The sequence below is a fragment of the Labrus mixtus genome, chromosome 14, assembly GCF_963584025.1.
Source record: "Labrus mixtus chromosome 14, fLabMix1.1, whole genome shotgun sequence".
Taxonomy (NCBI): domain Eukaryota; kingdom Metazoa; phylum Chordata; class Actinopteri; order Labriformes; family Labridae; genus Labrus; species Labrus mixtus.
Window position 1 is genome coordinate 17,285,503 of NC_083625.1, and position 16,465 is coordinate 17,301,967.

General features: G+C 40.2%; 1 protein-coding gene across 1 annotated transcript; it reads left to right on the plus strand.

Annotated features, from left to right (window-relative positions):
• The first annotated feature begins 229 nt into the window (after window positions 1–229).
• Window positions 230–6,543, plus strand: nufip2 (nuclear FMR1 interacting protein 2). Its single transcript, XM_061055577.1, has 4 exons — window positions 230–429; window positions 1,597–3,291; window positions 4,048–4,080; window positions 4,990–6,543. The coding sequence occupies exons 1-4, from the start codon at window positions 279–281 to the stop codon at window positions 5,040–5,042; spliced, it is 1,932 nt and encodes a 643-aa protein (XP_060911560.1). The 5' UTR covers window positions 230–278; the 3' UTR covers window positions 5,043–6,543.
• The last annotated feature ends 9,922 nt before the right edge of the window (window positions 6,544–16,465 follow it).

Here is a 16,465-nt window from a genome sequence, read left to right on the forward strand (position 1 = left end):
GAAGCGTTTTCAATGTCCCTCCGTTATTTTAAATCTAGTGACACTTTTAAACATCCACCTAAAAGTCCTGCGACATATTTTCTGCATAACTCAGCTAAAATAGTAGACATATGGACTTCAGTGACAGTGGCCACCCAAAACAGTGCCATTTTTAGACGTTCACTTGCTGACGTTTACAGAGGCTTCAAATAGCTTCCGTTTTACACTGGTAGTGATTGGACTGGTCTGGACTTACCCCAGTGAGCCAAGCACAGTGGGGGGAACAAGTCCACACTTCAATGGAGGAACAGCCCAAAGATCGGGCACAAGACAGACAATATCACCACCACCACGGAGAGGACAGAAGCTCTACTCAACAAACGCCGTGTCTAAAACATGATCAGAGCCACTTCCAGCGCCAGCATCAGGAAACGCAGACGAAGAAAACAGGTCGGGCCATCCGGAAAAAAGTCAGCTAACGCTTTGCTAGCCTTAGTCAGCTAATGTCAACGAGCCAACTAGCATCTGCTAACTAATAATAACCCTTACCGCGATTGTAGATTTAACTATATGTACCCGAACTAGAATCTTTAACTCGCTGTGATTAAATAATGAGTGCACCTGGTGAGTACTAAACGAGTCAGACCGAGAGAGTGCCTCTGTTTGTTGGGACTACAAGTTGGTTAGCTTGTCGGCTAGCTGACGTTGCGTGACAGTTGTCGCTGGTGGTGGTTTGACACATCGGGGATTGACCTTGTGCGCTAGTTTCACCACCAAATGTGTCTTTTGCTGAGTGATTTCATAGTAACCAGCTGCCCCCTTTTTTAAGTGTTGTGACTGAATCGTGTTCGTGTGCATGACGTCTCGGCTTCGACAGCAGACAAAAGGTTTATTCATTACATGTCTGTGTCCACTTTAGGAAAACGAGCCGGCTCCACTGGAATGTTCTGAGCTCCCGTTTCCTGTCGGCCATGTTGTAATACTGCGAGCTAATGCTACAATTATCGGGCGTTAAAATGATTTTTTTTTTCTTGAACAACCACGATGATTTGCCAAGCTGGCATGTCGGGTTTCCCCCCTGAGTAAGACACCTATCTCGTAGTTCAGTCAACTATTGCTTTGAGTCGGGGCGTGTTAGTGGGCAAGCGTGTCACATTTAGCTAAGGCTATCTTCCATCTGACAGGCCTGTTGCATGTTGTGTAGTCAACGTGAAGTCCTGCAGCAACCTCGATTACGACCACTTAGTGTGCACAATATAATGTGATCCATCGACCTTTCGTTTCTGATATGTCAACACGTTTGCTACCTAACCGTGATAAGAGTGAGGCAGTGTGTAAGCCTCTGTGTGCTGTGCCCTCAGACATTAAGGGGCAGCCCCATTTGGTGAGAAGCCCCACGTTGACACAGCAGAGACCCCCATGCTTTAGTGCAGGGATGGGCAACTGTGGTCACAGCAAGGGCCACATTCATTTAATTCTCAGTGCCAGGGGCATGATTTTCTTACATACATTTCTCTGCAGTTAGCTTCTCCTTGGGTAGTAGATAAACAGGTTAACAGAGTTGAAAGGTTTTTTTTTAATATTTTCTGTTTCAACAAATTTTGTTTCCTCTTTCAGGCAATAAGAAAGTAAACATCAGTGAGGAGGAGGGGGACAAGAATCCACATCTGTCTGATACTGTTGGTATGTCGCATCCCCCCAACAGCAATGGTAACAGACACACAAGTATTACAAATGTGAAGCAGAGGTCATCACAAAAGCTGTACACTACTGTTCCAAAAGTGAGCAGCAAAGGACTGGACCATAAAAAGAATATGGACCTAAAAAATGACAAGGACAAGGCTCTGGAATTTAATCATCATGAGGGCCATCCATTGGATAAGAAAGGCTCTGTGTTGCTTCAGAATGGTGTTGTAAACTGTGGCTTAATAACAAATGGTTATTCTAGCAAGGACAATGATGGCAGCGGCTCTGAAGGTGGATACACTACTCCGAAGAAACGCAAGGCCAGATGCAACAACACCAAGAACTCTGATAATGTAATAAGAGAAAAGGACAAAGAAATGCAGCCGGGCAACACTACGCAGGATCACGGGGCTTTTAATCTTGAGACAGTCGAGAAGGGAGTTACTTCCAGACTTGATGGTTTCAAAGCCGCTAATAAAGTAGAAGCTCAGTCCTCAGCTCGGCGGACTGCTGCCTCGGAGGCTTCAATGGGTGAATCTCAGAGGAAAAATTCTGATGGCAAATCTGTTGGCACCTTTGGTAAAAAGACTGAAGACAGGCACAAAGCCAAGCTTTCCTCACCTTCAAAAGAGGACTCATGGACTTTGTTCAAGCCCCCTCCAGTATTTCCTGTGGACAATAGCAGTGCTAAAATTGTTCCCAAGATCAGTTATGCAAGTAAAGTAAAAGAAAACCTCAACAAAGTAGCTCAAGGTGGAGGAGAGGCACTGCCTCCTCCTGTTAGACTGTCACAGGTCCCTATGTCTGCTATGAAAACTATCACCTCAGCTAGCTTTACTAATGGCCCTGTTTCTGGAAATGGAAACGGCTGCCCATCAGTGGGTACCTTCTTCGCTCCTGCTGCTAGTAGTATTCCACCAGCCCCATCTATCCCAAGTGGCGAGAATGTAGCATCTCCTTTGGAAAGTAACTGTAGCTCTACAATTAGTCCTGTAGATGGAGAAGCATTGGAGCTTAGAAAGTGTGCTCTTTTAATTTACCCTTTAAATATGCAACCTGTGCTCCCTAGTGCTCGTCACCTTGACCCGCCGGCTGCTCAGACAAATCAGAAAGCCTTGGGAGATATCTTCCAGAATCAGTGGGGGCTTTCCTTCATCAATGAGCCCAACTTGGGGGCAGAGGGAGGAAGTGGCCAGGTGCCCACAGAGGACAAAACTACTGTGGTCACACTTCAAAGCGAGTGTCAGGCTGGTACAGCTAAAGCTGCCCAGCCTTGCTTTGATGTTAGCCCATCATTCTTGGAGCCTGGCACTTTGGCTCAGGACCCAGAGAAAAGGACTTGTGCCCCTTGCAATGTGTATAATGTTTGTTCTCCTGCTTGTGTGATGAGTGAGGAGGAAAACAAGCTGCCGCCATGTGGCCAGGAAAGGGCAAAAGTTGAGGGTAAGGGTGCAGGTTCTTCTGGGTTGGCCCCCAGTAAAGACAACGGTGCTAAGCCTGCACTGGGCCAGCTAACCACTCTGTTTTTTGGCTCATCTAAAGAGCCAGCCCACTCTAAAGACATTGGCAGAAGGTGTAGCTTGGGATCCTTTGATGTTAAAGCTGCTGTCACTTATCACACTAAAGGTAATTTTTTATCTATCTTTTCTATTTTCTTTTTCTATTTTTTGTCTAACAATATAAGTTGCAATTCTGAAGATTTACTGCCCTGGGTGCTTTGGTAAAACCAGTGGTTATTGGTGACACTAGCTAAGTTACAGCCTGTGACTCATAAACTAACCGCTGCTGCTGCTTACTTTATTCTTTAATTATTGCCATGCAAAAATCCACAATTGAGAAATGTGAATGATGAACAGTTAGAGTATGTACAAGCCTCTGTTGGAGGGACTTGTATGCTTGCTTTCGCCCAGTGTATTCGCCTCAGCATTTAATAGATCTCAGTGTAAGAAAATTAGCAGATGTTTTGGTTATTATCTATTAACTGCAGCTCTGTTTTCAATGTGGGTGTGAAGTAAACAGTGAGGTTAGTGATGGTGATGAGATGAGATTGCAATCAGTAATGATTATCAGCAGCATCATCTCCTGTAAAGCATTCCTTGCAAGCAAGGTGTTTTCCAAAAATACACAATGATATATAATGTATATATTATTAATTACAGAATGTAAAAATTACTGTGTTAAAAAAAATGCAATGTATCAAAGTTGAGTTTTTGAAAATCTCGAGGCTCATAACTTTAAGCAACATTAAGTCTTAAGGGATTTGGATTTGCCCAATGTATGTTTAGGTATGACTTAATAATTCAGCATGGCATTTCCTGAAAAAGCAAATGTGCTGACCATTCAATGTAGATGTGAGACTAATGTGTTTTTCCTTCCTTACAGAAATGGAATGCATTTTTAACTTGCAAAAACAAGGTAAACTAAACTTTTTTTGGTTTTCCTTAAATGTTATTAGAAATGTTTTGTGAGTTAAGAATAAATTCTTTTAAGTGAGAAAAAAAAAAACCTTCATGAAGCATGCCAGTTACTAACATTCAGATTATAATGCGTGAAGTAATTTAAGGCATAAATGTGCTGAAGCGAGAGCAATGTGCTGAATGAATGAATGAATCTAAAGATGGACACTTGATCTATTTCTGGTGAGTGGATTATACTGAGTTCAGATGTGTCCTTCAGATCAGTTAGTATGAATATTTGCATCCCTTGACTGAATATAAGTCAAAAATGACTAGCTTCAAAGGTCCCAGCTCATGTGTAACCATCTTCTTGCTATAAGTCATCCAAGAGCCTTTATAAATAAAGCTCAGCTCCAGTTGTAGTACATGGCACCTTAACGGCTGCATATATATATATATATATCCCCTAAGCATGCCTCTGGAGGACTGAGGACTGATTGCTATATATCATGGACTGATATCACATAACAGCGAGCACTTGTTGAACAAAAGTCCACATTTGTTCGATCACTAAACAGTGGAAACATAAGCATCCTGAGGTAATCAACAAACAGAGAGTGTGAGACATACTGCTGGTGTACAATCCCCGGTACTGCAGCCGTGCCAGCTGGCAAGTGAAAAATTCATATCAGAAAGGCTGTGGATATCAACACAAACACAACGAGTTCAGGAATGTTTGAGGCTATGTTAGCTAAATATTCAACCTCGAGCTATAATAAAACCCGGCCGTAAGTGCAGATTTCTATGTATGTAAAGTGTTGTTAAGGTATTCTGAATTGTGAAGGAACATCCCATGAATCTGTTGCATGTGTAACATATTCTGGATAATCTAACCCTTGTACCCTTTCTCCCCCCCCTTGTGCTGTAGATCCAAAAAGAGTAGTGGTTTATGATGAGGCCAAGGATGGACCTGATCAGTGAGGCAGATGGACTACAGTACTTACCGTCTTCTCCTCTGGGTGCTGCGGTTATCTACCTTGGAAATCATAAACCCTGTGGGACAGAAAGTGACAACTGTGAAAACATTAATAGTATAGCATGGCAGATTTTCCTTGGAATCGTTGATGGAATAACGGACCTCCTCTGGGGCATCAGACAAATGTGCACACACACTCTGGAGGGATGGTAAAGGGGTTGATTGGTGCCTCCAACATGTTAAACTTGCAAACTCTGGAGCTGTGAGTGTCCCTTGTCATTGCTCTTTAGGATGATGTTTCAAGTTCAACAAAGGAAGGTGTCATGGATTGCACCTCCCTAAGCCTTTATCCTGTTGAACTGCGGAGGCCGCCAGTCTGACTTTGGGATGCCTCAGTCATTTTTTCTTTTCTTCACGCATTCAATTGAGTTCATTGTAGATACATTAGACGTTATACATACACACGTGTGTGCAAGATAGAATTCATCGTGGAGGAAAGGAGACCACACTTTGCAAAGAATGCCTTGAAGTTGTGGACTAAAGATCTTAGGAGGCCTGTTAAACTGTAGGTTCAGTGGAAGCTCGTAGGTGAGTCCCCATCCAGGGAGGGAGAACCTTGTCTTAAAGCCTTTAGGGGAAATCAGAGCCCTCAAAATTCAACCCTTTTTCTTTTATACCGTTACGTCAGACTTAACATGATGAGTGTTACTCTGCACTGCAGTATGACCCCAGAGCACAGGTACAGAAGTGCCCCATCTGAAGGAAAGCTATGCCCCTTCATTTCATCGTTTATTACAGGTGCGCTAAAGATTTTAAAATCAGGTCTCTGCTGAAGGCAAAACCTTTTAATGTCAAAGCTTTTCATACATTTCATGCACATTGAATAGAGGTCAGTGGAAGCTATTCCTAAATTCAGATTCATACAACTTTCTAATATGAATCATGACTTTAGGTACTATGTGACATTTTTTAGCAAGATAACCAACAAGGTCTTCTGCGTTTTGTTCAATTTGTTTAGCAGCAAGACTCAGGATGTTCATACAGATTATTTTGCCTGCATTTCTGTCTGTAAAAACTGTTCACTTCCTCTGATCAAAGGAACATGTGTTGCATTTTACAGCTTAGATTTTGATTTCTGTCTCAGCGTTGGGTCTTTACTTCTCTGTCTTATGGCATTGTATTTCCTGCATGTTTACGAGTGGGAATGAACGAGACAGAGGTCGCGCTTCATCGCCATGCAAAGATAACAGCAACACAACAAAAATTGCAATACTAATCTAGGTTGTCGTCCCCCCCCCCCCCCCCCCCCCGACTAGCCACTTTGTTGAAACTGTTGAAATGTGAAGATGAGTTGTACGTTTATGTTTTTACTGTGGATAACATTTAACATTTTGCAAAGCAGTGTGCAATAACACCGTGTGATCCATACGCTGTGTGAAAAAATGGGTTATATGGAGCTACAAAATCATCACCCAAGATGCTGGTGTGACCTGCAGTTTGTTTGTTTGTTCAAAAAAAGTTTTAAGGTGCATTATCAGTTAGTGGCACACATTTTTTTAAGTGCAAAATGAGCTCATGCTGAAAGATCTAATTAAGTCTAGAGAGCCCAAAATTAGCTTAAACTGCTAACTGGCCATTTGTGACATCCCTTTTCATCACCACCTCCAAATCAGAATCAAGTTTGTTCAACCTAACGAAGGAGCTGTCCAGGTTTCTTTTCTCTAGATGATATGATTTGGTTAATGTGTGGATTAATAGCACTTTATGTAAACTAATTGCTTTTATCTTTTAATTGCTAGAGAGAGATCTATATGTACTGACAAGAAATACTCCTCGAAAGAATGGCTCTGGGCTGTTACTTTTCAGAAAAGAAATAAATACAGAATTATTAAATGTAACTCAGGTAGTGTTGATAAAGCCATGACTATGTTCAATATTGTTTTTTTTTCAAATGTCCCCTGTCCTGTAATGTTTAATTGGAGTTGTTGAATTGGAGTCCTATTATATAGAGTCTCATATGATACTATGACAACAAAACACCAAACGACTTACTTGTTAGGGAACCGTCATGGCATGCAAGGTGCTGTCATTGATCATTTTGAGCTCTTAAAATCGAAGTTTTCCTTTTATCTCCCCCGTTTAAAGAAAAAAAAAAAAAAAAAAAAAAGCACATTGCTCCATGTTTTAGTCAACTAGGCTGATATTTTCTTGCCGTCTTTGATGGCTGATTTTACTTTTTCATGTGTTCATAGTGAAGCACCTCTTGCTTTATTATTGCTGTTCCTGTCAGGGTGAGCTGTTCTTCAAGTACACTTCTCTCCACTGTGTCCCGATGAGACGGCACTGCAGAAAGTCGCAGCTGCAGCCTGACATTTAACTTCCATGACTAATCTCAGTCAGCTCTCTGTTATTTAAAGATGCTTCGTTTTGGCTTCCGTTGTACAGCGTGTGATGGATGAGTGTGTTATCAGATGCTGCCCTCTGATAAAGAACAATTGATGTGTCCAATGTGGCCGACGGGGAAGCGAGTGTGTTCAAGGAGATATCACCTGTTAGCTTTTGGACTTTTTTTTTTTTTTTTGTTCTTGTGAAAATTAATATTTAATCTGTCATAACAAAAATGTAACAAAAACAGTTTTTTTTTTTTGTTGTTGCCCTTAATCGATACACAAAGTGACATAATCTCATAAAAAATGCCAAATTTATCAGTCAGCAGTGATGCATCTTGAGGCTCTAAATGTTAAACAGGGTGATTCAATGGAGCTGTATGTATTGTTACTGTAGTCTTACGACCTTTTTGAAGATATTTGAACTTTGTCATGTTTTAAAGAGGATGGTCCTGCACAGGGAAATCAGAGAATCTCCTTTCCTCCCACCCCAAGGGAGGAATGGAGTGCTTTTATCAAGCACTTATTACAGCAAAAAGGCTATGTGGAATATGCATCTTTAAAGATAGAACTTTTATTAGCATTGTAGCCTGCATACCAAAAACAGGTTCTTGAAGCTGCCTAGAACGTTAATCAGTAATCGGAGTGAAGGGGGGAGGGGGGGGGGGGTGCAAGTGAGTGACTGACTGTTGGTGTGTTGAGATAGAAACACCTGATCATGTGGAGTTTTTTATATTTCCACCTCAGGATGTGCAATCACCTCAATGATGCTAAAGCAGCAGGCTTCCAGGTTTGCGAGTTTGGCCTCGTCATTTTGTGGGTATGTGTGTGTAGTCAGTTCTTCCTATTATATGCAAGTTCCTCATATATTTCAACCACACCCCTCCCTCGCTGCCCTCCTGTTGTTTCATGTTCGGTGCCTGTGTGGAAAAAAAAAAAAGTACTTTTACAGCAATTTTGATTGTTTAAAATCTGCTTCTAGCATATATCTGTGCCATTTTTTTTCTTTGTTTTTGTAACACTTGCAAGGCTGTTCAAGTTCTAATCCTAATTTCTTTGAAGCAACATGGACGCAGCTGGAAGCGATGAGCAATTTGTATGTGTTGTGTAGGGTTTGAAATATTTCCTGGCTTGTGTTCAGAGATGTATGTGACCTAAAGCCAAAATCAGTTTGAATGGGACAGACGACATCCGCTTGCTGGTGTGTGAACTCATGGCTGTTCAGTGTTGAGTTAATGTCTGAAGTAGCACATAATTGATTTGATTTAACAAATTGATGTTTTAACACGTTTTTCAAGACGTTTTCTTTCTTCTGTTTGTTTTTTTTTAATTTTGAGTATTACCTAATTTATCCGTAGATGCACACGTAGGATGAGACTAAAAGGAATAAATGATACCTAAAATCACAATGTCTCATTTTTGTTGAGTTTGAGATGACTTGAGTTACTGATTAGGGCTGATGTAGACTCCAATAACACCCACGTTAATACATTTTAAGTTATCTTCCTGCAGATTTTATACAAATTACTTTGAATTCATTTCTTGAGGTAGTTGTGGAGTGACGAGCATCCCAGAGTTCCTGTTTCCTCTTTTTTATTATTTGTAGTGAGGGGAGTGAAGCGTTAACATGCTGTTCAAAAACTCTGGATCTGCTTTTTTCGCCTAAGGTACACTACTCAGATATTCAGCTACTAACTGGCAAACGCACAGAAAGACGTGGGGGGGAGGGGTTGTTGATGATGTCATAACCAGCTCTGTGACATTGCGCTGGGCTTGGAGCAGTTTTTGAAGTGAAGAAGAGTCACTACTGTAGCAGCTGAATGTCACTTTGAGGGTGTTATTTAACAGTGTGATGGAGGAGAGATCTTACAAACAAAATACCGAAAGTGCTGCCTCTTCATCCACTAATCAGTCGTCTGGAATGGGAAATGCTGGACATCGTGTTTGTGCTCAACTTAAAAAAAAAAACTGTGTCATTTAAATTGCCTCTAGTGGAAAATGTTTTAATTTGGGGGGGGGCTTTTTGTTTGTTTTCTTTAATGACACCTGAGAGATACAGAGGTCAAGACCCCTCACACGGGAAGTCAAGTAACCAAGAGCAACGTGTGTCTTCACAGGACTGAGTCATGAAAAGAAAGGGGATCTGTTGTGCCGAGTCATCTTTCTGTTTTGTTTCTCTGTCAACTAAAATGGCTGTTGTGCTTGTTGATGTTTATTTTATTTTTTTTGTTTGCTCCTCTTTATCTCACTTCTGCATCTTTAGCCCCCCCCCCTCCCCCCCCTAAAAAAATGAGGCAATAGCATTTCTTTCTCAAATGTCTTACAGGTTGACATTTACGGTTTTAAGTGAGGAGTCTGCTTTATTTAATTATTGTTTGAATTTAACAAAAGTGTCACATTAAAATGTTCTTTTTTTTAAGCATGATAATAACCCTCAAATTCCAAACAATGTAATAGAGTCAATTAAAAAAAAAAAAACCTCCAGTGTTCACAATTTTAGTTTCCATTAAAATGTCAAATTTCATGAAGAAATCTGGATGTGTGGTGTTTGTGCTTTTTTCTGACATATCTGATTCTGTTCAGTCAGCAAACTGTCAGAAGACTATATCTGATTATTTCCAATGATTCATTTTACATGTGCATGGCCACAGAAGTGTGTGTGTGTGTGTGTGTGTGTGTGTGTGCGCGTGTGTGTGTGTGTGTGTGTGCGCGCGCGCGCGCGTTACCTTTGGAATGATGAGGGTGCTTCATGTTTGGCATTTTTTCCACGCAGTATAATCTGTAAATGAAATATATTGGTAGTTTAATAAAAACAAAGCACATATCAACAGATACAGTTTGTCTGGAGCTCCCCTGGTCTGATTTTAAATAGCCTATGCCTTTTATAAAAATAAAAATGAAGGCTTAACCGGTTCTGAAGACAGTCTGGGGTACAAACACCATATACTCAAATGTGGGAATTCAAAACACAGACGTGATATATTGTCTCGACAGCAAAGTTAGAAAACGTTCCTCCTCAGTGGTCGATCAGTCCTCTGACACTGTGATTCCTCATCACTGATCAGAGGAGCTGATTGTTGTCCAGAGACGCCCCCTTGTGGATGAAGTGTTGACTAACACTTACTTAATCACTACAGACAGATGTGTACTGTGCTTTCTTCATCTTGTGATTCAATGACCCGAAATGTTCAAATCTCTTATTATTTTTTTAAACTTTTCCCTAAGGTCAGAGGTCATTTTATTTATAATTCACCTAAAAAATAAAGTGATTAACAACATGAGCTAGGAGGCTCCTTTGACAAAGGTTAGTATGAAATATAAATACATGAAACAGAATAGAATATAAAAACAAAACAAAATTATAATAAGTATAAAAAAATGTGTAAAAAATATGTATATGTATCATGAATATATGTGCATCATATATTCATGAATGGTGAGTATTGTACGGGGGAATATTGCACTTCAAGGCTTTTTTAATGATTTAAAAAAATAAAGACTTTGTGTCAAATGTCTTGACATCATTGTATAAATAGATCATAAGAAACATGTTTAAAATCAAAATATGCATAACATGTCTTTGCACTCTAAACAAATCCATTTAATTGTGATTTTACAGAATTATATGTATTGCACCTGATCATATTTTATTAGTGTATTCCCTTTCCTTTGTTAGTCGACTGTCTTGTGTTTATATTTCCTCAGTTAACTGAATGTCTATCCTCTGCTTCATTCACTTTAACATTTACTGAATCTGTGTTGGGGAGATGAAAAACAGCTGATGGAGCCACACGATTCTAATTGCTCAGTGTCATTTAAAAGGATGAATTCAAATCATTTTATCTACACATCAAATGTGTTTACACTTTTTGTCTTTTTTAAAATCCTGAGTAAATCTTTGACTTGTGTGATTGCTCGGATGATTCTTGGAGCGGTTGACACTCTGCAGGTGGCGTATTCTCACCACAAATACGCACACATTTTTACACCCCGGTCATGGAATTGAACCGGTGGTTACCTCCATCTCTTCAGTGTTCCCTTGATTACTCTGTACTTCACTAAGGCCACACAGGGGTTGATGGTCAGGTGCTTGGGTGCTCGTACAGATTGTCCGTCATGCTGGAAGGTCAGTAAAAGGTTTTCATCTTTGTTTCCGCATGTTTGTGAACTTCTTCTCACTTCACGACTGCTGTGAAAAGGACGAGCACGGCCTTGGTGACCGCTTTGGCAAAGTAAAAGGAAAACTGTCTGAGATACAGAGCCCCTGGATTAAAATCCACCAAATCTTTCTCATCTGTCATTAAAAATGTAATCCACCTGCATTCTCACCAGTACGCATGAAAGTGTCTCGTCACACTGCTGCTGAGAGGATTTCATACATTTGCAAATTCAGCCATTTAAACAACACAAGGACAGTACATGTGCACAGTGCACTTACCCATCACATAGATCCAATTTGACATCAATATAAACCGTATGAAACTTCATTATTCTACTATTTAACCAGTTAAGTTTGGACAGAAATCCTTCAATTCAAGCTTCAAGGTTAAGACTTGGTCACATCATTTGTTTGAAGTATCAATATTTAAATTATTAGCAGAAGATTTTACCCTTTTTTTACATTATGAGATTTTTTAATACTGATCCATCAATAAGTAAACAGCATTGTAAATGTAGCTGGTCACGGTTGATTGATGCACGGAATTGGTATTTTCGTCCAGAGGTTTCCCAAACTAATGGTCTGCTCCCCCTTCTCAGGGTCACAAGAGATGAACAAGATAAACTAGGATAACTCTAAGGAGTTCTAAGATGATAAACGGAGACTTGTAAAATAAGTAAAAACACATCTTATCTTGTGATTTTACACAAAGCTTTTCAATGTAGGAGATGTTTGTCAGTCATTCAGGTCGAGGTAATGTCAAGTTTAAATTGAAAGGCTTCCTCATTTCTGATCTGATGAGAGGCAGAACGTCTTCAACAACGTCATGTACAGTAACTCATGCTGCCTTTTGGATCAAACTTTGAAAAATTCTTAACTTTGCATTTATTTTCATACTGCAGGAACTGTCCCAGTGAAATAGCAATCACAAACGCTTAAAATGCTCAATAATCTGTGGACTCATTCTGCAGTTTCTTTTGGTCAGGTTTGTAAATCACAGCTGAAGACACATGCTGACATTTTTCTGTCATACAGGTCAAAAACAATTTTATTGAGTCTTTTTTATTGAAAGTCTTCTCACTATTTCACGAGTTCTTAGCTGATGCCCATCCTTTACAGGTAGAGAAACCAGTGTATCATCTGAGAGCATCTCCTGCTTTCTGAGAGGAATATATCACCTGTGAGCAGACAGCTCCTGACATTTAGTGATCTGTGATGATCTCCACAAACCTCACATCATCAAATGTCACAGTCAAGTGCTGCCAGAGTTTGTGAGTGATCCGAAATGCATCATGGGTCAGAGAAAAAACACTGCAGGCCTGAACCCAATGTTCCCCCTGAGCCTTAGACACACTGAACCCTCAAAGCCTTTAATACACGTTGGTTTGACTACTTCAAGCAAAATTATGTGCATGGCTTATATTTCTGTCAATAATATAGCCTTAACATTGTTAGAGAAAGACACATTCTGTCTGTGGTGTTATTTTGGTGTGTTTTCAGAGTATCCATCTTGATGCTGACACATTGTAATTTGTCAGGCGGAGCTACAGACACATAACTTATAGAAGAGGACATTTAGCAGCAGTGAGTTTGATATAAACCAAAGGGATGTACCTTTGCATGAGCTGATTTAAGATCATGATACCAACCTATATAGTTAATGCCAACACTATCAAGGGTTAGACGGTTAAAGGAAGAATGTGCAACATTTTACACATTAATACAGCAGAAATCCAGTATATCCTCTGTAAAAATCTCTCTGAGTCATGACTGTCAACAATGAGTGTGATGCGCGAGTCCCGCTGTCTGTGATGTCTGAGCTGTATTTACATCATGAAGAGTGTGTTAGCGGAGGCGTACAACGAGACAAATTGTTTTTAAAAAATGACACTAGCATTCAAATACACCTCAAACGTTTTACAATCCCTCATCCAGACTATGAACAACAGACTCCCCCACACTCACCTCTTTCAAGAAATCAATCAAAACTCACCTCTTCATCACTGCCTACAACCACTAACTCCCCCCCCCCTACATTACTTCTTCGTTGAACTGTCCTCGTCGTTTTTTGTTTTGTTTTATTGTTTTCTGTTTTTGTCAAAGCGTCTTTGAGTTTTCAGAAAAGCGCTAAATAAAACCAATGTCATATTATTTTCATTATTATTATTATTATTATTAATAACAAACAGGATATATTATTTCTGCCATGTAAAGGAGCTGTCCTAGACACTTGTGTTAAGGCGGCTTGATTCATGTGCTCTTATTATGGCTCATTGAAATCCTCTGATTATGCACTGGACTGTCATCATCCATCACTGAGGCTGTTTTTATTTAGGCCCACGGACTTAGAGAGTGTGTTCCTCCCTAGTCTGTCTAGTCACTTACACTCTGTCTCTGTGCATGTAATCCCACAGGTCCGATCATTCATTTCCTGTTTACTGGCTTTCCTCTGAGGCCGCTCTTCATCACGCTTCTTCAGGAGTGAGGGTGAAGATGTAATGAGTTACAAAAGACTGTAAATCCATACAGGCGCCAGGACACAGGTCACTAAAGAGATCGAGATTCATTGATTATTGAGATCAGACATGACACAGTGCAGCTGTAATGATGCTACTGGGGCTTAAATATATGAAGAAAAAAACAAAACTCAGAGAGACTATGTGCTCAGTGGTGCGTCCAAAGATCTGAGCAGCAGAGCCACCAGTGGAGCCCGCAGGCTGTGCAGGGTGCAGCTGCCCCGCTCGTGATTCCTTTTTGGTCATCAGTAATATTCCCTGTGAAAACTGCTGCATATTGTTTGTTGCTAGTGAAATTAAGCTTTGTGTGCTGGTGGGCTAAGGAAGAGGGGGAGGAGGGGGCATTTTGTGTGATATGGCCCATTGACTGCTTTTCCATAGCTCAGGAACAATAATGAGATTTTTTCCCCCCAGAATATCAGTGCCACCATTCAGCGCGCTGATTGTGTTTATGAAATTGTGCATACATCTCTCAATGCTGGAGCAGGGCGAGGGAAAGCTATTTTCAAAACATTAGCAAATTGTTTTCTGTTATTGTGCAGAGATTGATAAGAGCATGTGTTGTCTAAACGCACACACACACACACACACACACACGCACACACACGCACACACACACACACACACACACACACACACACATGCGCATGCACGCACGCACACACAAGAAAAAAAAACATAAATAGTGAAAGCATGCTGCTAAAGCCTGGAATTGCCTCTTGCGCTCTCCATCACAAACAGAGCATAATAAATACTTAAAGAAATTTAAACTATATCACCTTATTTTATTGCAGCCATTAAGCTGTAACTACAGGAAATTCAATTGTTTCTTTGCTCAAACTGCTTTATATTTTTGGGGGAGGAATAATGCAGTGTTTTATGCTGTTACTGTTGTGTTTGTGTTGAATTTGTTACTTAATTCCTATCCATTAAATAGTCATGCATTAAATGGATTATTACTGTGCTGCTTATTAAATTTCCCTGATGAGATATAAAATGACCTTGAGCGTGACCTTGCCTATGAAAATCTCTGGAACATTTCTCACACGCAGATATAATGTCAAATAACTTGAGATTTCACACATATCACCTTGTGTCTGATTTAAAAAAAAAAAACCTCTGTATGCAGTGCTAACCAGTGGAAATGCATCGTTTCCCTCTCATGCATGCTTGGCTTAAAGCTCTCTCTCAAGTATCTGCAGTGACTTTAGAGGCGCTAAAACTGATTTTGTCTGCTTTTCATCTGCTTCAAAAAGCATGGAGATCTTTTGTATTTTAACAGCAATGCTTTATAGAAGCATTTAATGAAGATAACAAATCACAAATGGATTACACGGTGCTGTGATGCCCCTCTTACCTTAAAAATTCAGGTGTCAAAGTGTCCTTTTGAGGCAATTTCTCTGACTGGTTTTCAAAATGTATGGCAAAAAATGCAATAATTGCATTAGTCTGCATCACATCTAGTTTAGTTATGAATAATTTAGGCAAAAAAGATGTTGTAATATGATGAAAAATAATCCTCATCAGGTTTTAAATTAAACATTTTGATATGTCAAGTGAAAATGAATCAGCCCTCTAACTGTTGTATGAAAATATAGCATTCGCTTTAGTGTGCCTCTTGACCGGTCAGCGTTCTTCCCACCTACACATTTATTCATTTCTCATCCATTTAATTGCTGTCATAATAGTTTTGGCAGGCCAGAGGAGAGGGAGCACAAGGAGCATGGAGGAATATTTTTCACAGGCAAAGTCCACAGGCTGGAAAGTGACGCCAGAATCTGCAGAAGCCAGCCAACTGATCATTAATCCACCAGTAATCATGCCATCAACACCAACATCTTTACCCACCCCAAGGCTTTCACTTTGTATTTTCTCTCTGTCCTCAGGTAATAATCGACAGTCTCACCTGCTTCTACAGTCCAGTCTGCTGCACACAAGTTTGCTCTAAGGCAGCTATTGATTCCACAGCATCAGATCCATGAAGACAATGATGATGAACAATGAACAGACAGCTGCATCCTCTGTGATCGAGGCCAAAAGCGACGGCCTTTGTGAGCTCGTAATGCCTCATCTGGTGGATAATATGAGAGAAAAGGGAGACAATATGTGAATTTTCTGTGTCAGTTAGTTTATGGCCTCTTCATACTGCTGAAATCAGACAGCTTACAGGACACAACATGAAGGCCATAATTACTTTGAGTGGAAAAAATGTTGGAGATAAAAGTTTCTTTTTTTCTTCTTTTTCTTCCAGTTCAATGATCAGCCTTGTGTTGAATGTGTGTGATAACACGATCAATCTACAGGGAAAAGATGAGAAGATCTTCACAGTTTGAACAGACGATTAACTCATCTCCAGATTCATGATC

Bases quoted from the DNA above. Each gene is read 5' to 3' on its own strand.
- nufip2 (XM_061055577.1), top strand. From the start codon at position 279: ATGGAGGAACAGCCCAAAGATCGGGCACAAGACAGACAATATCACCAC. The intron at 3,292-4,047 runs GTAATTTTTTAT...CCTTCCTTACAG, and splicing joins TGTCACTTATCACACTAAAG to AAATGGAATGCATTTTTAAC. The intron at 4,081-4,989 runs GTAAACTAAACT...CTTGTGCTGTAG, and splicing joins TTTTAACTTGCAAAAACAAG to ATCCAAAAAGAGTAGTGGTT.